The sequence below is a fragment of the Prinia subflava genome, chromosome 13, assembly GCF_021018805.1.
Source record: "Prinia subflava isolate CZ2003 ecotype Zambia chromosome 13, Cam_Psub_1.2, whole genome shotgun sequence".
NCBI lineage: Eukaryota > Metazoa > Chordata > Aves > Passeriformes > Cisticolidae > Prinia > Prinia subflava.
Window position 1 is genome coordinate 15,317,216 of NC_086259.1, and position 24,836 is coordinate 15,342,051.

Consider the following 24,836-nt stretch of genomic DNA (forward strand, 5'->3'; position numbering starts at 1 on the left):
GTCACTCTACCAGTGTGATTAACCTTTTTATCTTCAATTACATTCCTAAGTGATACAATTTGTTCCAGTAAAATAGTGTGCAGATCCAGTCTTGTTCAATATTTCCCACAAATACATTGACTCGCTGTTTTGGTTTATGAAATCCTTTCTGTTGTTGTGGTTCATTGACAAGAGAGATGAGGTAATTACAGAGCAGTTTGCCCACTGGTTTATCTCCAGTGCATAGCTGTAGTCAATGCTGTTAGACCACTCATATACCCAATCTAAAAAAAAAAAAAAAGGAAAAAAGGCTCAAAGATCTTTACCAGAAATTAACTTGGTGCTGCAGAAGTTACAAAGTGCATTTTATGTCATCCTACGTGTTGCTAGGAGTTTGTTTTGAAGTAATGTTTCATTATTACTATTGTATGATTAAATATTGAGAGTATTGCTTTTCCAATTGTTCTACTCTAGTATTTAATGAGTGCAATTAAATGGAAAAATTGCCTTTTTAACTGATGGTAGTCTATTAATGTCTCTGTCTGTTCAGAAAAGAAAAGAAGTGAATTATTAGAATGACAAATGAGTCAAAGTTACCACGGTGATGGAGAGGTGCGATTCCCCTCCACATAATCTTCAATTAGTGATCTTTGTAAGAGGATGTTTTTCAAAAGGGTAATAGAGAAGTAATGAGATCAGAAGGAGGTCAAACCCAGCCTTCTTCGTTTGGCAGCTTGATTAATTTATTTCTCCTTCTTGCAGACTGCTGTAAGGGGCTTTGGGCACGCGGTGTTTTCCATGGGACTCTCGTTGAAGTGACTGCTTTGAGAGTCTTTTGTGTATCCAGGAATGTTCACCCACTTGGGACTGGAAGTTTTTGAATGGTTGAGATTTGTTCTTTAGTATAAGCACGCACTGGCAGTTCTGAAAAGGAAGTTTTTTGAGAAGATACTTTGGGTGTGGTAGTGGGATGCAATGCAGCTTCCACTCCTCCAGGGGGATGATTGAGTCAAAGGAGAGGGAGGGAAAGAAGCACCCAAGAACATGAAGTTGCACTGAAGTTGCTTTTCCCACAATATCTGCTGGATCAGTGCCACCATACCTTCACATGAATGCACACATGTAGCATTTCTGCATCCTTCAGGTGTTCCTTCCTGCCCCTTCTCATTCTTACCACTTGTGCAGAAAGTTTTATTTTAAAGAGTAATGAGCTGTTTTCTGATGGTGATCATGAACCTGAGTGGCTGTGGCCCCATGCAGTGTGTTAAGCCTGTGCTGTGAGTACAGTTACATCCATGTTTAGTTTATTCCCAGTAGTAATTCACTTCTTTTGAAATATTGAAGTCATTTTCCTGCAAAACTGAAATGGCAGTAGCATTTTCTCAAGAGTTTCCTCAGGTTTACGTATTTGTGCACTGATCAGTTTTGCTCTCCTGATAGTTGAATGGATTACTGTGGTTTCAATTTTGACATAAATTCAGTCATTCTATGCAAACTAACATGTCAGTAGAGGAGCAGTAGATGTTAATTTAATATGACATTCTCTTCCGAGCACATGTGACATTAACAGTTGCATGATAACCAAGACTTTTATATGTCTGGGTTACCTCAGTTTAAGCTCAAGATGCTCAGGCAGCTTTTATTTTTGGCTTTGGTAAGGGTAGCATTAACATTGAGTTTTCTTACTTTCTCATGAAGTCTTTGCATCAGTCATTTAACAGATGTTCAGAATTATTTTTTTAAGTATTATTATTATTATTACATTTAAAATGTTTCACCAATAAAAAGAGATACTTTGGATTAAATATATAATAAAATGTTTTTATTGTACTGATGATCACAGAATTGTAGGATGGTTTGTGTTGGGACTTTAGGACCATCTCAAAGGTTAACTATCAAAGATTATTCCAATTACATTTATAATCACAAATCACAGGCACAAAACAATTTTGTGAATTTCCCTGTTTTTAGGTGCAGTCCATTTGGGGGGAATTTATACACACACACACACATATTTATGTGTATAGATAAACATGTCTCCTACCTATCAAAGTTCTCTCAGAACAGAAAAAGTAAAATTAGATTTTTGTAAGCTGGAGTGATGTGCATGTTCTTATTTTCAATGTGTGGTAAAGTAATCCTTCAATTTTATTTTTTAACAGTATTCTATAATATAAATAATCTAGTCTTTTCTTCTGCAGACTGTTTAATTCAGGCAGGTTGAAGTTGCCTCCAAAGATTGGCGTCAAATTGAGGAAACCATTCATGTAGTAAATAAGATAATTTGTTTCTGCCCAAAAAGATTAAAATATAGATTTTTTTTTTGCCCATATGATTTAACACATACAGTTCCTGCATCTCTAAGATTCTGAATGCATTTTGAAATTAAGCACTTCTACATGGATTTTATTTTTTTCATTTTCTGCAGTGCACTTTTAACTTGAATTTCTGGAATTGTAATAAATATAATCAGTAGAGATCTTTATATCTTTCTTAGATATTGATAAGTGTTTATGTAATTTCAAAATGTGATGGGAAAATGAAGTACCTAATGAAAGCAGAAGTTGTAAAAACAAGTAGCAAGTCCTACAGTTTGAGTATTGTTACATAAATAAATGAAGGAAAGATGTGTTCTGACACCTATCTTCTGTCCTGTATTTAAAGTCAGGGATATATTTCTCTGTGCTTTTTTGTGTTATCATAAAATCTGTTGTGTTTTTTAATTGTTCTTCACCCAATAATCTTTCACAATATCAATCTTACTGCTTGTAGCTAAAATAGCAACTATTAAGAAAGTTTATGAGTTTTGGTCATTTTGGGGCTTTGTTTGCTTAGAAAGGAGAAAAAGGAGCTGTCAGCTGCTGAAAATTTGGCCCCTCTTGTGCTGGGGAGTGTGGGAGTTGCTCATTCTTCTGCCGTGGTTTTTGTGCTCATTTTGTGGCCAGATGCTGGAATCAGGCTTAAGGACTGATCTCCCCTTAAAAATTAAATATTTGCATGGCTGAATGGCTGAAGTCTGATCAGAACGACCCTAATTAACATTTGAAAACACTTTTGAGGTGAACATTTATGTTACCACCTGTGCAACCTCATGCAGTGGCAACAAAGTTTTTCTCTTCAGTTTTTTTTTTTGTTTTTTTTTTTTTTTTTTTTTTTTTTTTTGTGCAAAATCCATTCTGGATTATTGGGCTCTACATAAATAAAGTTGTTTCCTCTTAAGGTGTTTTTTTTGGGTTTTTTTTTTTTTTTTTTTTTTGGTGATGATGTTGGTATCCAACTAACACAACTTCTAGGGATTGATCAGTTCCTGAATATGCAGGTCATTCTCTTATGTGATGCAAGACTTTTGTACAGAAAACTGATTTCTCCAGACTGTCTGCCCACACAGCTTATCCATAGATATTAATTTCTGAGTGTTTTTAGCCTTAAGGTTTGGCAGTTTTATACTAAAAATCTGTGTGAGCAGAAACTTGTGCTGCACAAATGAAAACCAGAAAATAACCATAGTGAAAAATCACACTCCGTAGAGCTGAAAGCTGAAACATCTCCTAGAAGATTTCCATGTTAGAAATATTAAACTAGTTGTTAAATAAGTGCAAACAACTGATGAACTTTTTCTAAGACTCAAGATCAAGGGAGACATGACAATCTTGGTTTCTGGTTTCTCCTTTCCCCTTCCACCTATTTAGTGGATTCACACTGTTCTGGCAAATCCACTTACTCAGATTTTTGCAAAAGAACTATTTCTGAACCTAGTGCTTGAAATCATATCTCTGTTCTTAATTATTTAGTTAGTTGACACTAGGTTGTCTTAAAGTCATATAAAATGCTGTAAACACTTTCATTTCTTACTGTAAATTACTTTGGTAGTTTTGAGTGACAAAACCATTTAGACCCTGTGGCTGTTACCGTATCATGGTTTGAAAGGTAAAACAGAACATGATCATCTTTTTAATAGGAACACTATGTGGTTCATAGGTGGTGAATATTTCATGCACTTTGCATTTGCCTTTGTGCAGGAGGGTAAATGGAAAGTAAATCCATGTGTACTTTAGACAGTAAAAAGGCATTACTTTGTTACATCATATAAACATGTAGATTTGATTCTCTCTTTACTCATGCTGTAAAAAGAAAGTTTTAAAGTGTTTAGCCATACCTGAAAATGTAAATGCCCGAGCCTAATATAATGCTGAAGAAAAATTAAGATAAATGATACTGCATCCTTGCCACAAACTGCAGCTTGTACAAAATTCACTTTAGTTATTATACTGTGAATACGTGTGCTAAACCTCCTCTGTGTATGCACAATTTATGTTGAATGCAACATGAATCATTTTAATAGACCAAGCAAAAAGTCCCCAAAGTCAATTTTCAAATTATGAACCTTGGAACAGAATATAGCAACAATGAACAACAAATAGTTCAGATTTTACGCTGAACTACAAATGAACCATTAAAGGTACAGTATACTCATTCAGAAAAAACAGTTTCTCTTATCATCACTGTGGCTAAAAAGCATAACAAGAATATTTCTTAAAGGTCAGTTCTAAATTTTCTCTTTTTTCTAAACCTTATTAAGAGGGACATTCATGAGAGCTGCTGCCATAAAGATTTTTACATCTCTTGTGAGACTTGGATGATGCTGGTTATTCTGGTTAGATTCCATCTCTAATCAGCCATGTAACCTTGAGAAAGATTGGGTTTGATGCTTTAAAATTCAGGAATTCATTCAGATTTAGTGCTTAAAAAATGGTCTGGCTTCAGATGGGTCATTTGAATGGAAAACCTTTTTACTACCTGATTTTAGCTGTTCAGTGTTACCAGGACACAACAGGTCCTGGGAGCAGAGAAGCACAGGTCTTTTAAAGGTTGGTAAGGAATTAAAATTCAACAGAAAGGAAGGAGGAGTAGTTGAGTGTCATCTAAAACTTACAAGAGTTTAAATGCATATAAATGGTTTCTTATTGCCTCATCTACTTCATTGATGGCATTTTTGATTGCTGGATACTTTAATTTATGAAATAATAATCAATTTAGTTGATAATATGGATGCTGTTGATTTTTAAAAACAAAATTCAGTATTTTTGGAGCCTTTTCATTTTTTTTAAACTTGTCTCTGTCCCCCTAAAATTGCCTACTTAATCAAAGTTTTATAAATATAAACCTCTATGTATTTTCTTGGCACATGCTTTTGCATGGGCCTGAGAGAATTAGTGAGTCATGCCTCAAAATGCTCTGTAGAACCTTGTGCAATTCACTGTTCTTTAACTGGTCAAATTTGCTGTTTAGATTGGAGAAGACAGAGTAAAGTAAAAAGACTAAAAAATTGTGCTGAATGGTGTCATGGGAGGGGCGAAAATGGCTATTTTTAGTTGACTTTGTCAGGCATGTAATTAAAAATAGGAATTGACAGTGGTCATGGGCTTTTCAAGATACAAGTACATGAGAAAAATAACTCCAAAGTTCAGAGCCATTGTGTCATGGTCAGTTCTGAAAATGTTCTGTAAGGTACATAATGGCTATGAAAACGAAACTGTGCCTGAAAATGCTGCAAGAACTGTAGGATTCTGTAAAGTATTTAACATATTCTGTGGAGCGTAGGAACCATGGGTTTCCCATGAAAACCTGTGTGGGTCTGACTGCTTTTAGCATTAGATGGTGGAAAACGATTTATAAAATCTATTGTAGGAGTTTAGAAGGTTGCTCATTGAAAATCAGCTTTCTATAATTTCTAGAGAATTTGCCTTTGCATTTTGACTGAGACTTTATAAGTCACTTTTTGGTGATTGTACAATTTAAATGCCATTTTAGACATCTCTGAAAACTGCTGTTTTTGGAAGTTAACATTTCTCCCAGAGCAAAAGGTAAAATTTGTTCTTTATTTGCTTGAAAAATTCATTTTTTGTGTATTTCTTAAAAGTTGCAAGACTACCATTAGAATAGTAAAAAAAAAAAACCCAAACAACAAACAAACAACAAGCCTTCATTTCTACTTCAGTATTTTACTTTTCAGCCTGGTAGGAGAGCACAGCCTGTAGCCATGAGGTGTTCATGGATCAAATTACATCTAAATGGAATTTGCTATATTTTGGTAGGACTGGGTTCCAGCTCTTTGTATTTACACTACTGCAGGTTATTGGGGAACATTTATAGCTCAGCAGATGAGGGTGCTTGTAAATGATCTCAGAATTTACTCTCTGTTTTTACTGTGTGTGCTGTCACTGCTTGGTCCTCACCTGCAGTTACTGAGACACAAACCAAGGACATTTTATGGTGAGGCTGTCACTGTTGGACACCTCAAACCTGATTTTGCATTATTTCAGTGTTTTTAGTAAGGATTCTTTATGAAGTAAATGTGATAAATTATCTGCATTTGATACACAAATTTGGCTGAAACTCTCCTTTTTTTTTTAATTTTTTTTTATTATCCCCTCTGAAAATTTCAAGTGACTTAAAGCAGCCATCATAAATAAGAAACACATTCCTCAAATGTTGATAATGTTTCCTCCTCCTCTTGGTCCTTTTCTGTATGTAATATTTCACCGTAGTTAAACCTGAAATCTGGAATATTGTCATCTTTAAGCAAAACAATTTTCTTATTGCAGGAAAGATAATTCAGTATCCCAAGGTCTTGCAGGTCAGAACAGAATTTTATACAGATGGAGAAAAAAAGTTTCCTATCTACTAATCCAGAAATCTCCAAACTCAAATAATTTTATAGTTTCAAGGCAAGGAATATATTTTGGTGTTTCTGTTTTGACTTCTTGCCTCCCAGGTTGCTGATTGTGTCAGTGACTCTCAGAGGTCTAACCAAGGTGGCTACAATATCACATTGTGCACTCTGCTAAATTCCAGGAGACAGCCTGAGCATCACAGACTGTGAAATTTATGCTGCTAAAGAGGGAGTATGGATCAGCAACTCATTGATTTTAGCCAAAAATCAAATCAGCAGTAAGATCAGAGAAGGAGCCCTGTGGTTTCATCCAGACTCTGATCCACTTCATCATTCTACTCCCCAATGCATGAGAACCCCTCCAGCTGCTGGAGAGGTGAGGAAACAGATTTACTACAAAAACCAACAACAGGAAAAGTTGAAAATCCTTTCTTTTCTTTTTCCTGTGGATTATGAGATGTAAAAGTTACGAAAATGATGTGTATGTATGGAAAGATCTTATTTATATTCCACAAGAGTAACAGTTATTCCAGTATAATGGCAGCCCCCCTTTATTCCTCAGCATCATGCATTTTGTTCATTTTGTGATATATTATGTGGCTTTTTGGTGTAACTACACTTTTAGATCTTATTGAATAGAATTTATGTGTTGCCTTATGGAAAACTTGTTTCATAATTCATTAATTATTTACTATTACTTGACCTTACAGTACATGAAAAAACCTATCCCCATAACAGTAATTTCAATTCTCTCTAGTGTGAAATCAATCACATTCCACATCTTTTATATTATTTAAAATGTGAATCATGAAATTTTCCTGTGGATTTCTCCCAAGTTACCGAGAACTTTCAAACCTTAGTGTGTGGGAAATGTGCAGGCTGTCCCCTGCAGACCTGGCCAAGCCCTGATTGCATTGCAAACCCTGCAAAATCATTTACAGTGGATGAGCTCTCCCTTCTTGTCACTGGAACTGGGGCTGGTAAAGCCCAGGAGTATTTTATAAAGATCTACTTCACAGGATTTCTGTTTGCTTTGTGTACAAGTAATATTTAGATAAGGACACAGCTTTTAACTTGTACCTCGCTATCCCTACAGCCCAAATTGTGCCAATAATGTTACTGAACAGGCTTGATGTGTGCAGTTTGCAGTGCTGGGGGAGCTCCTGGACAGCTGCAGAATGCTGAGCCCACTTCTCATATTTGTGTACTCTGCACTGTGTGAGGAATGTGATGGGTTTATGTTTGTGTTTAAATTCAGGAACAATTGGGGAATGTTGTGGGAAGCAGCCTGGTGCACTCAAGGAAGAGATGGAACTTCTGATAGTGATCCTGAGATACATTTTCTGATTTCTTTGATGGTAATTTCTGAAAATACATGAGTAGACAAAAAGAGTAATGAGTTATGCACTTTTTTCCTGAAAATCTGCAAGAGAAGTATTATCAGAAACAAGAATTTTTAAACTATATTTTAAGTAGGAGATAACATTTGTGGAACAAATTACATTTGTACATCAGCCTTCATGATCACAAAAGAATAAGATTTTTGTCCTTGACAAAAAATCCTGCCCCTTGTTATTAATTGCTCTTCCTTTTGCCTGCATGTATGCCCATATTCTTTTGCTCTATGAGACAGTTTATCAACAAAATATCCCTTTTTTCCATTTTTCTTTCAATAGTTAAATGCCAAATGTTCCAAGTTCTAAAACATGTCCAGATTGCCAGATTGTATCTTATGCAAACCCTATTTTAGAAACACATATATAATCATATTAAGCAAAAGCCATTCCAGCTATATGTGCTTTTATGAATCTCAGATGTAATTGACAGTATTTAATTTTACTTAAGTAACAAAGGCTTTGTAAGTATAGGTTTTCCTGATACCTGAGCATAGCTAGGAAAAAAATTCAGAGTACATGTGATATTACACAAGGAAATAAAGTTAATTTTCTTGAAATATACAGTAGGGTATATAAATGGACTTCGGGAAAAAATAGTAGAATGAAAAGTCTAATGCTATTTTCCTAAGCCACATTTGCTAAATGCAGACTTTTGCAAGGTCAGCAGTTATACTGGAGTTGAGGAGAAATGGCTTCAGTGGCTTTAACTTTAGCAGTGCCCTTGATGAGGTGCAGAGTTGTCAGTATTCTCGTAAAATTCCTCAGTGATGGCTTCTTCTGTTCTCTTTATTTCCTTAAGTGAACATCTGTCTAATTGTTCACCTCCATTGCTTTAGTGCTTTCCTCATGCTTTCTCTGTTTCCAGACAATAAACTTTATTTTCTTCATAAGAATTCAGTCTACGCAAGGGTATTAGGCAGCTTGTTTGCACCTTTTAATTTCTGGAAGTTTTCCAGAAGGGCTTTTTGCTGTAGTTCCAATGGGTTCATCAGTGAATCATGTAACATAATGCAGCATTGTGTTTGGGTTTTTATCCGTTACCTTCTGTTTATAAACATCTGCTTGGAAATTTTCTTTTTGAATTTTTTTTTTAATATGTTTTACATTTTTGCATGTGGCATATGGGTAAGATATACAGTACCTGCTATTTTTTCAGGTGTTCAGGTAGGTACAGCCAGTGTTTACCTTAACATTTGGGAAAAGCCTAAGCTACTTGCTTAAACTCCAAAATTTCAAGATAGAATATGTGCTGGTTATTGAGCCATGTAACAATATCTGTTAAATAAAAGCAATTTAATAATCAAATGACTACATTAAAACTTGCCATTAACACTTCTGGTTGCAGGATTGCAAGAAATCATCTAAAAGTGTCTCTGTCCAGTAGAGAGAGTATTGCTGAGAAACTCAGCATGCTGCTTCTCTTGTGTTCAGTTCTTTGTGTTCAGGGTTTTTTCTTTCTTTATAAAGGAGAAAGACAGTGGGGGTCATTGGGAGTTTTTTTGAAATTATATTTTTCCTCTTTATCTCTAAAGTATTTGTATTAATCTTGCACATCTATTCTTCAGGCAAATATTTAAAATTGGAAGGTGGTTGTTATGCTTTTCCTGATGCTTTGTTTGCTGTCCTGGCACCACTTCCTTTTTTTTTTAATGTAGAAATACCTGTGCAAATATAATTTTTATGGCATGTTCTTCATCCTTCTGACTATATTGTTCATACACAAGTTGTATTTAGGAAACAAGTGTTTTAGCAAGATTAATGATGAGAGACTGTCTGCTCTCCCTCTATACTGCTCCCTGAGACAATTATTTTCTGGATTACTTTTGTTATTTTATGATCAAAATTTTATCAGAAAATTAATGTATATTTAGTAAATTAATATTTCAAAGCTTTTCATGTTAACGGTACTTAAAAATAAGATGCTTGTGAACTTTGTTTACACTAAAGCCATTTTAAACTTTCTTAATTATTAGAACAATGGGATGTGGCCTTCTGACCCCTCCTGTCTGGGGCTGCCCCATTGTGCATCTGTAAAATACACGGTCTGTAAAATACACTTTGATCTCAGCTTTTCACACAACCTTGGAATTACCTTACCTATTTAATGATGTTTGGTTTTATGTCAGTTATTCCCGAGATGGGCCATGTTTGCGCACAAATTTAATTTCAGCCTTTGTGTTTATTTTGTTCATGTTTTCTTTATTACACCATATTTCTTTAAAAAGAAAGCAGAGAAAAGCTTCCTCCTTTTGTGGCCATAGATCAGGTGGCAGAAGGGCAGGTTTCCATATTCTGGTACTGATATTTTCTTGTGCATGCAGGAAGGCTTCATATTTTTATTCAAGTCTATATTGTGTATATTGAGTGTATATTAAGAAGCTGATCCTGCCAACCCTTGTACAAGAAATCTTTACTAATGTGATTCAGCCCTTTTATTTCACTTTCTAAAATTACACACATATCAATGTGACCATATTCAATCCATCTCTTAGCTTGGGAATCTGAACAGCTGGGGAAACAAAAGAGTTTGTGTATGTGTTTATTTCTTTGAGGATACTGTTCTGTAAGTTATCAGTGTTATATTGTTTAAATCTAGGAAATTGTAGCCATGAACTGACAATTAAAATGGCTTAAATAGCTAATTATTCAGTTCTTTCATTTCTTTCTCTCATATATTTATTTCTACTTACGTTGAAGCATCCTGACGTTATTCATAAGGACAGAAGTGATGACTTTTAACCGTATTAATATTTTTATTTTTCCTAATATCAAGAGTGGGGGGGAAAGAACTGTACCTTAAATCCCTGGTGGAGCCTTTGCATCCTCCCAAAGAGCTGCAATGCATTTGTGAACCTGCAGACGTCACCATTCTGCCAATTAATTGCGCTGCAGGAGCTGCTCCACCGCGCTCCGACCACGCTGCAAACTCACACTGCTCCCACCTCGCACTTACACCACTTGCTTTTAAACCTGAAACAATTTCATCACATGTATTTTAATATTTTAACTTCATTTTCAACCTTTCACTAAAGGAGAGAGTATGCGTTCCTTTCTAACTTGTAGGAGCCTCGTCCTGAGAGTTGTCTTTAATTATTAGTTATTGTTGTTTCAATATGGATTTATGAACTACTTATTTTGTGTCATATAACATACCATTTTTAAGCAACATTTTTCAATCTGAACACAGCTTCCAGGAGGGCAAGCTGCCCAGAACATCAGTGATCTCACAGTTATTACTTTGTGTCATATATAATCTTGTTTTTTCCTGCAACAAATAAATCTTTGGGCCTCCCTGCAAAAAACATTTGTGGTTACAGTATAATAAAAATAAACCGTTTGTCGTGACTGCAGCTGACATTTATCAGCCTATTTGTGGGTGCTCTTTCTCTCTCTGTATAATACAGAACATAATTTGTCACTTTGTAAATACATTCCAGCCTAAATCCCTGCCAGCATCTGTTAGTGTTTGAAGGATTAATGCACTGCACAGGGCATGTCTGCACTTTCAGGCAACAACGTAGCTTATGGTTATGGATCATGAGAGAACAGGGAAAAAGGGTTCATTTTGTATTTACTTAAACATTGTTGCCCTTTTGACCATCATGCTTTTCTCCTCTTGTTTGTCATCTGGAGTGGGGATGCTGCCTTCCCTTCCCTCTGCGTGTGAAATCCTGCAGTAAGTTCTGTACACCACTGTGTGTGGAGCTGTAAAGACCTCTTTAATTTTATGGATAATTAACAATGGTAATAATGTATTGCAATAGGGATGTTACTGGTTTAGTCCATTTAGAAATTCTCCTTTTCCCCCCCAGCTTCTGCCACTTCCAACAAATCCATTACCCTATTGCCTCCTGCATGGCTTCCTTCTCAGCAACCCACAAACTAGCTTTATTTAATCTTAAACACTTCAAACAGAGGGAATTTTTAAAAGGAAAAAGGCCTGTAGCTTCTAAATTATCCCAATGCTGTTTGCCTTGTTGCTCTCTCTTGGAAAATGCATTCTGCTATCACGTCGAATCTTGCAGAATGAAAGGAATTGAAAGCATCTGAATAGGAGGCTCTCCACAGCTGAGATTCTGTTACACGTTCCCAGGCTCCCTTGATCATTCTCTAAACAAGGAGATATGTTTATTAGAACAGTAAACCATACACATGATGTTATATATTGCCAAGATTATTTGAGATTGCTCGAGATAAATTCAAATGAGCTTTACAGGAATGGGCGTTTGGAGACGGAAAGAAGTGATCTATACCTAGGGAAAGAAAAAAAAAAAATCCAGCTAAAAGTAGGCTCCCGATTAATTACCCACAGTTCACGTGCATTAAGAGCTAAACAAATTCCTATTGCCAAAATCTACAGTAGGTTTTTGTTTAAATACATGTAATTTTTTGTTATTGAAGCAAATGTGTCCTGTGTGCAATGGAACCATGGGCATCCAGGAAAAATCAGGGCATTTGAAACCTGCTAAATGAAGTATTCTGAAATTACAGCCCAGCAGTTTTTTATGTTTTTGTTCTCTCTGGTTATGGAATAAATAATTTTTAAAATATCTTTAAGAGAATGACTTCTTTTGCTCTTTCTAAGCATGATTTAGGATTGCTGGGGCATAGTTTACTTCACTGAAGATATTAATTTAATAAAGAAATGCAGATGTTTTCCCTTTTTCCCCTTATAATTATCTTCAGAAGATATGAAAGGCCAAATTTACAGAGATACTGATCTAAGAGTTAACTAATGTAAAGATTATGAAATAACATTATTGCTTATTGTAGTGGTAAGTGGTATTTATTACAGAAGATTTATTAAAAAAGGATATTAAAATCTGAAAAATGAAGGAACCACAAAGAAACAAATGGGTGTATGTGTAGACATTGGCGAATAGAAAGAGATAAAGTTCTAAAACTATTGGGAAATTTAAAATGGTGATTGCATGATAAGTCAAATATACAAACTGTACCTGGAGATTTGAGTCCCATTTTTGTATTTGGATTTTAAATTATAGGTAAGTTAAGTATTTGGATGAAGGGAAAATATTTCTGTGAATAGAGATTTGTTTAAATGTGAGGACCAAATGCCAGCCTGGTGTATGCCATCCTCAGGAGCTGACCTCCTTCCTATCAGGCCATCTTATCACTTTTCCACATCTCTCACCTTCAGAATTTCAGGCTCATGTGTTTTACATTTAATTTCCATCTAAGGGAGGATCCAGGCATCTCTGTTGCTTTTTATAACCCAGCTGGGCCAAACATTAAATCTCAGTTCAGATGTTTGTTCAAGCTTATTGTGTGTGGGGACAACTGCAGCTCTTGGACATTCACTTGCAGGACAATCCTACAACAGCTTGAGGGCTTCAGGTTTTTCTGAAGAGGCCTCTAAGCTGTAGATGATGCCAGAAAGATAAACACTGTTCTCTGCCAAACATCCAGAATTGTTCTGGAGAAGGGATAGAGACAAGGAAAACAATGGTACTAATAATTTATTCCTCATGATAAAAGGTTGGTCCAAGGCTGATCAGTAATCTGAGCAGTTTGCAGTCTCACACTGCAAATTAAATCTTGATCTGTGTGCTGTTCTCTTGACTTGGAGGAAGGCAACCCCTGCAGGAATTCCATTTTTGTGAAAATCAGGAAGATCTAGTTACTTAAGCAGGAAGAACCAGGCTATACAAATGAAGGTTTTGGGAGAGGTCGCACACACCATCAGACTATGAGAGGAAATAGTGAAACCAAGTATTGCTAAATATTTTTTTTTTCTAATGAAAGAAAGGAAATCCTTTTCATCTTTGATTTTTATGAAGAATTGTTAGTAAGCTATTTCTTTGTACATCTGATAAATGGATTAGTAAAATGGTTAATTTTTGGGAAATTGGTTTGTCGTGCATAAAGTTAGTAGAAATTTGAAAGCACTGCACAAATACTGCTGATATTGGGGGGAGGAGAAGGGGGGGAAGCTAGAAAAATGAGTGTGAAAATGTTCCACCACAAGGTCTTCTAATGAACTTACTGAGGTATCCCAAAGGTAGCAGGAGAAGACATTATTAAAGCAGCTCCCAGAGGTGCTCTAAAAGCAGTGGGGTGCATCCATCCCCATCAGCCCCAAGGAGCTGCAGAGAATTCAGAGCACACAACCAGGTGAAGCTGCCACTGCATAAATACAGTTTTGCATGAAGTACCAAGTGTTGACTACATTAGGGACAATAATATTTGCAGTCCTAATCCTGAGTGAAAGCCTTTTTCCCCATTAGGTACCCCCATAAATAGTGCATGGCACTGGCTATTGACTGTCATAAGCTATGTGTCAAATTGTCAGGTGTGCTTCTAAAACATCCCCTGCTCCATCCTCAACGTGGAAATAGGAGTTTATTTGGGCATTGCTTGTCATATGCTGAGATTTGGTTATTTGTTTACCTATTTACAGATAATTCCATGGATTTTTCATCAGCTTTGATGTAGAATTCTTTTTTTCCTGAAGATTTTCTTTCTCAGACAGCCTATCAGAACTATCAGCATTCCAAGACTTCATAATGAAGATTTTTCTGTATTAAATTAAACCTCTTTTTACCAATTGATTCTACTTTCAGTTCCTCAAAGTCAGACATTCCTGTTGTTGTGCTTCAGTTTTGAGTTCAGGACTTTTAAATATTCAAGATGTACACACGCTATTTTCTGAGAGTAAAATTATACAGTAAATTATGTAGTGTCCACTACTGTACATTATAAGTAGGTCCTCACAAAATGACTTGTACTTACATAAGGTACAGGGGCTACAGCATATTTATTAAGACTCTTCAACTCTGTATGAAACTGGAGCAGTCAGAAGTAATGGTGTCTGCTGAAAGATTCTTTATCATATGAATTTACTTTTAGTCATCTATTATTTATTTCAGCTATTTTATATGCCATTATAATAAATATTATGACAGAGAAAGCTTTTATGCTTCAACTTATTGTACTGCTCTTCACTTCCTTGCAATCCTTCAGGAAAATGTAGCTATGCTTTACCTATATTTAACGTAAATCATCACTTACATTTGAATGAAAAATTCACTATGAAAAAAGGCTCCTTCTTCAATACCAAGACACAAATGCACAATCATGTTTACTGCCAAACTACTCTACCATGCACTGTTCATTTTTAAACAATTTTTAAGCTGTAAAGTGAATGCATTGCATATAGTGAAATAGCTGGCTTTCTAGGGGTTTTCACTTTTGTGTTACTTTCTGGCTCAATAAGCATTTTTCTAGCATGAGTGCAAAGTATAGCCAATTGCACTTAAGCATTTTTAATATTTTTGCTCCATATAGGGAGCAGCTTACATATAAAACTGAATAAGCTGTTTTCTGGGGTTGTGTAGAGTAATGAAACTTACCTGGAAATACTGATGAAAGGCTTTCAGAACTGGGTGTGAAAAAACACAAAATACAAGATAAATTTTTTCTTTGCACTTTTCAAAGTGTTATTGTGTCGAGTTTAGAAAAAGACTTGTTTGGAATTGGAGATTGATTTGCCTTTGGCTGTTTCTTCAAAGGCACCACGTTGATGCCTGGACATTGTTAGCCTTGAACTGCTCGTTGGGCTTCATGAAATCCAAATACCCCCATCCCAAACTCAAAACTCTCAGCGGGTTCTGGCTGACCTGGATTTCACAGGGTTCAGCAGACAGCAGAAGTGTGCCCACCCCTTGTGTCTGTTCTCCTCTGGCCACTTTGCAGAGCTGCTCTGGCTCTGGTCCTGGAGGTGAATTTGGATGCAGGTGGGACATTTGTCCTGGGTCTCTGCAGCAAGGACAGCTCATCTTGCACAGCCTTTCAATGGCACCATATAGTTATGATCCTGTGGTTTAGAAAGAGAGCTCTTTAAATTATTCTACACTACATTTCATTATCTACTTTCTCTATAAATGATGTAATTGAAAATAAAGTAGTAGATGGGACATGAATACCTTTTGTCAATTTAATTTTCACAGTTCTGGAGTTTCCTGCCTTGGTGTATTGATTTGACGATGGCAGTTTAAAGACTGTCTCCTGTATTTGGGAAGGTGGCAAGTCTCATTTAAGGTTTCACAACATAAAATGAGGCATAATTCAGTACTGAAAACATGTGAAGTGAAGTAGTGAGAGACATCAGCATAATACAATTATGACACAATAGATCAGGATTTACAGCATACCATTAACAATCAGTTCTGACTGCAGAGAACAATTACAGTTAAGATGCCTTTTAGCAAAAATGATTTTTAGTTTTATTTTTTATTAAAACCCCCTATGCTCTTGTATACATATCACAATATGTGACACCTAGGCTTCTAGGGAAAGAGGAAAAACATTATAACAAAGGTAATTCTGAGCTACTGTAGGAAAACAAACATAAAACCTTCTACTTGTCATTGAATGGAGATATTCTTACATTATTAAGAACATACCTTGCAAGTATGTTGCCTTATTCATAGGTTTTTTTAAAAAACAGTATTGTGATATAAGTAACAGTGGGAAAATTTGGAATAAAAATGAGTTGATACTAAAGGTTTAGCATTTCACAGTTTCAGACTGTGGTAGGAATTGTTGGTCTACACAAAACTTCTGTGGAGTGAGAGGTGCTGGATTCTCACTTGAGGGGAGAATCTGAAACAGAAAAGTTGGGGAACTTGCCCAAGCTCATGGTACATTAAACTGATTTCTTCCCCAGTTGTGCTTAGAGAAAACACTCACACTTGGCTTCTTGAGTGCCTTCAGAAGCCGAGGTGTCAGGTTCTGAGGGCTTTGGATGTCCCATGCTCCAGTTTTTCCTGTGAGGAAAACAGAGTAAATGTGTGTGTCTGTGCTCAGTATGTGCCTTCTGTGCATATGAAGGAAATGCAGGCTGCAACCATCAAGGTTTTAAACAGCAAAAGCAGGGAGAAAGTTGAAAAAAATATTATGATTTAAAAATCCTAATCATACAGAATCAGTAGCAGAAGCCTAATGTGTGACACCGAGAGGAAAAGCATTACCTGAGTGATACCGTGTGGACTTGAATCCTTGTCCCCAAGAGGACAGTAGCTGACAGCTTGTGCTCTAGTCTGTTGAACTACTTGATTATTATGTTTTTTGACCTCTGTATGTCCCTGTATTTGTAGCATTCTTGTCCTTTTACCCTTGGGAGAGCCAGGAGAATGTTTCAACTGAGAAAAGCAGAGGCAAAGTAAACCAACTATGTACACCACTTCTGTAGCAAGTAAACAGCTTTGAACTGCTGAAGAGGAATTGTTCTGGGGTTCTATTGCATAATGCAAGGCAGCATCATCTTTCTCAAGTCTCTGACCATCAAACAGAAGAAAATATTTACCCAGTGGGGCAGAATGAATTCCAGAATGATGTGCATCTTGTGGGGGTAAAAAAACTCTTTGTAGCAAAGTTTGGTTTAGCATTTTCGGACTCCAGCAATTGATACTTCCTATGGAGACTGAACCTGTGGAAAATTTCGTTGTGTTTATTTTGCTGTCCTGATAACTCTGTCTGGAATGGGACCAGAAGAATTGGAGTGATATTCTGTTTAAACCAAACCTGTAAGATCGTTGTAGCAGGCAGAATGGGTACTAGCAAAATAGAAAACAGATGTAGGGAGCAAAGTGCCAGATGTAATGAAATGGGGAGATCAGATGGATCACTTGAGCTTGGGAGACAATTGGAGACTCTTCCTGGTTTCCTTCTGTGCTGTTTTGTGTGCTGCTGTCCTTTCATTTCTCCAGCAATGCTCAGGGTGTAACCTTGTAATCCCAACAGATCCCTATTGCAACACCAGCTACCTGATTCTGTGATGATTTCAGTGTTGTGATGAAAACAGGATTTTGGTTCATTTTGTTCTTAGATATGGAGTTTCAAAATACCTGGAAACAGGGATCTTAAAGCTGAAAATTGTGTTTTGGGATAGTGTGTCCTCTCCTAGGTGAAAAGTTGGCTTTAGGGATATAGAACATTTCTTCTGAAGACACAGAATCACAGAATGGTTTGGGTTGGACCTTAAAGCCCATCTTGTTCCAAGCCCCTGCCATGGGCAGGGACACCTCCCACTACCCCAGGCTGCTCCAAGCCCTGTCCAGCCTGGCCTTGGACACTTCCAGGGGTGGGGAGTCCACAATTTCTCTGGGCAAGCTGTGCCAGGGCCTCCCCACCCTCACAGGGAAGTGCATTTATGATATGCCCTGGTAAACTCTCATTCTATAAAGCACTGTGTATACTGATCTGTTATTTTATGTAGTAATTTTATTCTGTCTTTTATATCATCTACTATGAAAAATAGATTTTTTTTATTAATATGTGCCAGTATCAAGTTAGCTGTTTTTTATAGAGTATTTACTGATTCTTTTTTTCCTATTGGTGTGGTATCTAAAAAATAGCATGTATCGAGAATAGCACTTGCTCTACTTTTTATTTCATGAGTTACATAAGTTTCACCATCAAAATCAAAACAAAAAGATATCTATTGACCTTAACACTGCCTTGAGTCGATTCATTGCATTAAATAAAGCTGTGCATTACATAGTGTATGTTTTTAGCAGAATCACCAAATCACAAATGCTACTTTTGGCACTAAATGTTGTACTCATCCATCCCTTTTGATGATTTGTATTCACTCTGGGGTTATAATGTTAAACAAGGGAATCAGACAAGTTTCATAACACATTTACTGTAACATGATACTGTGAACTGAACTTGCTGTTATTTATCTTTTTTATATTTTCTCTTGTTCCAGCATAAAGCCAAGGTAGAGGCAATGACCTTAGACCTTGCTTCTCTTCAGAGTGTGCAGCACTTTGCTGAAGCATTCAAATCCAAGAATCTGTAAGTACTCAGAAAATTAGATGTAATAATTTCTTGTTATTTTAATGTCTTTATTAGCTGAGCACAGTTGGCAGATTCACCATAGTTGGATGGATCACCAACTGCAGCTAGTGAATAATCTTTTCATAGGATTTTTTTTCAATGTAAATTAAAGATCATTTGTTTTCATACAAAAAAAAAATTACAGTTCTCTTATTATTTGATGTGCAGCCTCACTTTTAAAGAGCTTTTTTACCCTGTTGCTGTTGAAAAAGACCAAAGCTGAATTGCATGAAAACAGCTCAGGCAACTTTTAACAGTTTTGCAGTGGTTTGGAAGAGGTCAGGGATGAACAATTAGTGCACAGCTTGTCTTACTTTGTTTTCTAACCTTCTCTCTCTCCTTTTCATTTTTAAAGCTTTAAAATTATAGCTCTAAGAGATAGCTCCATTTTCCAGACCTGTGTGTGGAATAGTCCATAATAATAAAAGAAAAAGAAAAAGGAAAAAAGAAAAAGAAAAAGAAAAAGAAAAAGAAAAAGAAAAAGAAAAAGAAAAAGAAAAAGAAAAAGAAAAAGAAAAAGAAAAAGAAAAAGAAAAAGAAAAAGAAAAAGAAAAGAAAAAGGGGAGAGGTTGGGTTAATGACATCACTTAACAATAGACAAATTTGCATGGAGATAACCAGATTAGATTCCAAATGGTTTGTTTAATTTAGCTTGAACAGAGCAATGAATGTCTGAATTGAAGAAATTATTTTAAAGTTTTAAAGTTCCAAGTCTTGACAATAAATTCCACACTTTGTGCTTTTATCTGCAATTTGACCCATTGATTGTTGTGTGTATTCAAACTTAGCTATTTTCTGGAAATATTTCTGTAACTGATACGCATCTTAGTGTTCTTCTCAAGAGAATATGACCTCTTAGATGGCTTTGAAAATACATTGTGGTAGAGAAAATATATAACAGTGTTTTTTTCACTTTTGAAACACTGCCAAAGTTAAATCTCACATGGATAGACAGATGACATTTTAGTACTTATAGGTCTTCTAGATTAAAGAATTGTCAAAACTTCTAACAGAAGTTTCTTTACTGCCAAAATCCTTAGTCTCAGTATTTTCTTATCATGTTCTCTTCATAAATTAAAATTTCTTGACAGACAAATCCTTGCAGTATTGCTGCTTTAGCACTGACTTGGTTTTGTGGTGTGAGAGCAGTAAGTGTTTTAATTTAGAATCTTCATGCTTTTAATATGCTACATTTCTTTAAATGTATGGTGCAGTGGAAAGTCAAAATCACCCTTCTTCCAAATGCAGTTCCTAACCTGATTTGTGTGTTGGAGCTCATACCGTGGTTGTCCTAGCTACTGCATTAGGTATGTATGTTTATAAATCCTTGGAAGTGAAGAGGCTTAAATCAATTTTTGCCAGAGAACTTAGGAAATGAGAAGATCTAGAATCAGTAAAACCTGTTTTGTTTTTGTTGGCATACCCCGTTCTACCAGTGTAGGTCTGTTAAGCTACATTGTCAGTGATGGACAGGCTCTACTAAGGTTTCACTCTCATTCTATTTGGAAAAACATTTAGTAACAGACAGCATCTAAAGCCTCTGCCTTGCCTTCAGGCCTGAAATATGTGCTCAGATGTGCCTGTGTCTGGCAGGACTCATCCAGGCATTATGTGAAAGTCTATGTTCTGTATCTGTTGGGGGACTTGTGGGGTTTTGACCAAAATGAATTTCCAGTTATATTTTGTTTAAAGTCTGAGGCTGGATGGAAACCAGACCCCACAGACTGCCTGCAGCCCTGGATCTTTATCTGATGCAGATACAGAAGAGTCACCTTACAACCATCTGCACTGGCCAGAGGGTGGACTGGAAGGCCTACCAGGTCTTTCTGGCCTCTGATTTATTTGTGATTTAACTATGTCTGGATAAGTTTGGAAAAGCAGAGGCATCTCATTGCTGCAGTGGTGGGCTGATGTGTTCCCCAGCTCTAATGAACACTAACGACCTTTGTCCGTCTCCTCGTTCGTTTGTTTTGCTGCAGTGTCCGGAGGCTTTTGTCACCTCGGGGATTCCTTTGCACCAGTGGCTTTATGAGCAATTGGAAGGAATCTCATGGGCTCCAGTGACAGACTGAGCCTTGTTCTTTATGCCAGTCTTGTCAGTTGGCAGCCAAAATTTCTGGAAAGGGGTGGATGTGCCTGTAGGAGAGCCACGTTGTGCTGGAATCCTCCCCTTTCCCATGAGCGACCTTGTCACTCCTGTTAATGAGAGTAGGAAATACCTTAAGAGAAGAGGGTTTTCTTTCTCTTATGGATTTCTCAACAATAAGACAGGTAGGAAAAGCAAATAAAGTGTTTGGTTTCTTTTTTTTTTTTTTTCTTTTTCTTTTTGGTTTTGGTTTTTTGTTTGTTTGGGTTTTTGTTTGTTTTCCAAACAAAACTATCATTTCAGTTCTGAGCTGTATAGGTCTTGGTTTCTCCAAAAATCTCTGAAACATCAAGGAGATATTTTGCATGAGCACACACATTTTAATAAAGGCCTGTATTTTATTTCTTACAGCATTTAATGTGAAGAGGCCTTTAGTGTTCAATGGTGAAGATCTGAAAGTTCTCTGTGCAAGGAGTGACATTCTCTGTTTAGTTTCTCCAGTCCACTGTTGGTTTTTGGGACACTGGTGTTTCCCAGAACCTGTTGGTCTTGGTGACACATGACGTAATAACTGAAAATTTATCAAATAGGTAATAGATAGAAATTCTGCTTTTCTGGCACACTTTGTGGCTCAAGGTGCTATTTTTTGGCAGCAGATGTATGTGATGCTCATAGTCACATCACAATCTGAGACCCTGTTCTTCCCTGGTTGATAGCAGTTGGAAAATAGTCTTGAAGAACAGCTCTCCTCCCGGATGAGAAAACTAAAATGGAACAACTCCAGAAAAAGGATCCCTAAATTTTATTGAGTTAAAACCTCTTGCAGCTGGGGAAGCTGGGTGTGTTTGTATTGCGGAGAGCAGAGGGGAAATTGCTGAAACTGTGAATTTCTTGCCTTAATCAAATAAGTTGTAGAGAAAAAAAAAACTTCTTGAATGTGCTTGGGAATCTGAGAGATTGTGGAAACTACATAAAGAATGAAGAAATGTCATTCTCTGCTCAGCAGGAATTTAACGGGGCTGGTTGCATACAGAAAACAAATGATGCAACAGAGGGAGCCTTGAGAAAAACATAAATAATAAACGGGAGGGAAGAGTTACTCTGAAAAGAAATATTTAATATGAATTGGAATAGTACTTAAAGCTAAGAAGCCTTTCTTGTTTGAAAGTAAAAGTCAAATGATTCATCTATATTATCATACTTCTGAGATTTGGTAGAAATCTTTTATTCCTATATGGATTTGTTAGGTGTTGCAGACTTGTCCACAGATAAAATCTGAGCTCTGAATATATAAACACTGGTAAATTATGCCATATTCCTATAAATATATTCTAGAAAATCCTTCATCCTCTCAGAAAAAAAAAAGATTTTTTTGTTTGCATTATCTATACTCTTGAGTTGATACAGCTGTTTCTCTTTCTGAGACTTTTTTATCCATGCAGTTTCAAATAAAGCTTTGGGTAGAAGGGTTTTGCAGATTATTTTAGATCCTGCAGTTCTGTGATTGCAGCAGTCAAACTTCCTCTAGGAGCAGGACAATGCCCTCCAGTTTTTTCTGCTCTCACAGTTAGAAGGATTCTGTGGGCAAAATAAGATAAAAACCTAAATTAGTTGGATCTCCCAAAGTCAGTTTTGGGAGAAGACAGAATAAAGCAATATTGCTGTTTAATATTTGAGCTAGCATTGTAGCACAACCTGAACACAGTGTGACTAACACATCAAATGGATGTCCAATAAAAAATAGCACTCAAAGATTTCTAGCACAAAATTTTTCAGAGAAGGCCAGCTGTCTTTTAGTATTTAGTTTTTCTGGTTTGTTTTCTGCAGATACATTCCCCATTGGGTGTTTCCACCAGGAGTGAATGAACTCCATCTTCCTTCCTTTTGGAGACAGTGCTAATGTTAGGATGAGAATGGGAAAAGAGATCTCAGTGCACCTAAATGGCTGGATTTGTTCAAGTTGCTTCTTTTATATGTATCAAGTCTTTCCCCTCTGCTGGTTTCCAGCTCAGGCAGTTCATTGAATGTCTCTGTTATGGAAAGTCAAAGAAATGATCTGTTTATAGTAATGTTCTGGGCTAAGATGGATTTGGCATGAGCTGATTTTTGTGCAGCTGGCAGAGGCAGACCAACCAATCTTTCATATTAGTGTTTTGGAACTAAGAAACACTGAATTGAATCTGCTATTCATTGAGTGGGCACGATGTGAGGAATTATGGTTGGGATTAATCCCCCTTATAGACAAAATGACAGCCCTCCTGTGATTGTACAGATCACAGCACTGAAATTCAGTCAGGTCGGTGTCGAATTGGTGTTTGTGTAGGAGTGTAGACTTGTGGAAGTGGCACCTTGGTTTCTGTTTCTCAGTTTGATCATCCCATACTTGACTGACTCCTGCATACTTTAACTGGGGGACAGCACTGATGTTTCAGTGCTAAAACTTCCAAGAGAGGACCTGTTGTCAGTATTTACAGCCATGGTGTCATGGCATTTGCCCAGTCCTCATCATAAGAACGCTTCCATGGTCAAAACAGCAGGCAGGAGTGAGCAGTGAAGTTAAAGATGAAATTTTATGTGCATTTGTAGTTTTCAGTGGTGCATGGTGCCAGTTGGTTTGAATTAAATTTGTTTTCTGCCAAACAGTAAGGCTTTAATTTAATGTTCTCTGTGTTTGAGGGGAAAAAAGCTGGAATCAGCCTGAAAAATCTTGAATTACTCCAAAGATATGAAACAATGTTTGCCAATAGCTACTGCTTAGATTCTCTCAATTGGTAGGAGAAATTCACAATTATGCAGGACTTCCAGATGTAGATCTTCACTGCAGTTACTTTCCTTTACTTTAAAACAGGATTTTTTTTTGTGGCAAGAATTGGCATATGCTAACAGTTTATTCACTAATGATGTGTGTAGAAATATGGAAAAGACAGCAGTTATGAATTATGGTTCTCCATTTGGAAGTTTAGTCTCTTCTTATTTTCCTAACCAGACCCAAAATGGAGTGGGCCAGGTTTTTAGCTGGCTTCCTTCGCTGAGGCCCCAAACTCTGTGACTGTATTCATTTTTCATGCTGCAGGCAGAAGTGTGCTGAAACCTTGCAGGTGCAATTAAGATTTTGGAGCCTGATGAAAAGTCAATCCAGAATATGATTTTTCTGCATTTCCATATATTATAACTGACATATTGCAGGTGTGTTATTTTTAATTCCAGTTGAATGACAATTAAATCATAGATACCGTGTGATAAATTCTGTGCATACCTGAGAATACAAATGTAAAAATGGGGTCTCATTAGCAAGTTGTTACAAATATAACTTAAAAGATCTGGAAAAAATGAATTTATGATTCAGATCAATTATCAGTGATGCCATTATGTGAATATGTTTAATGGTTCTGTAGTCAATGTATCTCTACCAGAGAAGATTGTTGCTTATTGTCTTTCCAAACCTGAACATATTTTATATCACTGCACAACTCTCTTAACTCTTTGCCATTAATGGAATTACCTTTTGTGAATTAAAACTAGTGACAGGTGAGATTTTACATTTGTCTTCTCAGCTTAGAGTATGGTTGGCATCCTGGCAGTGCCACTGAGGCACAAACTTCTGGACAATTGCGTATTTTGAGATATCAAAAAATACCCACATTGAATTAAGAAACATGCACAGTTCAGAAGTTACTGTTGCAGACAGCACATATCTTAAATTTAAATAAGATCAAAGGCTGACTATGTTTGAAACGTACATAATAATATTAGAGTAAAACTTTTTTTTCTCTTTGTGGTGATGCTGTGCCTTTTTAAAGCCTAGGGATTGTTTTTCTGCATAAATAGTTTTTCTTTT

General features: G+C 36.4%; 1 protein-coding gene across 1 annotated transcript in view; it reads left to right on the forward strand.

Annotated features, from left to right (window-relative positions):
* WWOX (WW domain containing oxidoreductase) overlaps positions 1–24,836 on the forward strand; it is a 473,253-nt gene that overhangs the window by 73,955 nt on the left and 374,462 nt on the right. Inside the window, exon 6 of the mRNA XM_063410336.1 lies at positions 18,782–18,870. Within this exon, the coding sequence (XP_063266406.1) occupies positions 18,782–18,870 (89 nt within the window). The remainder of the gene's footprint in view (positions 1–18,781; positions 18,871–24,836) is intronic.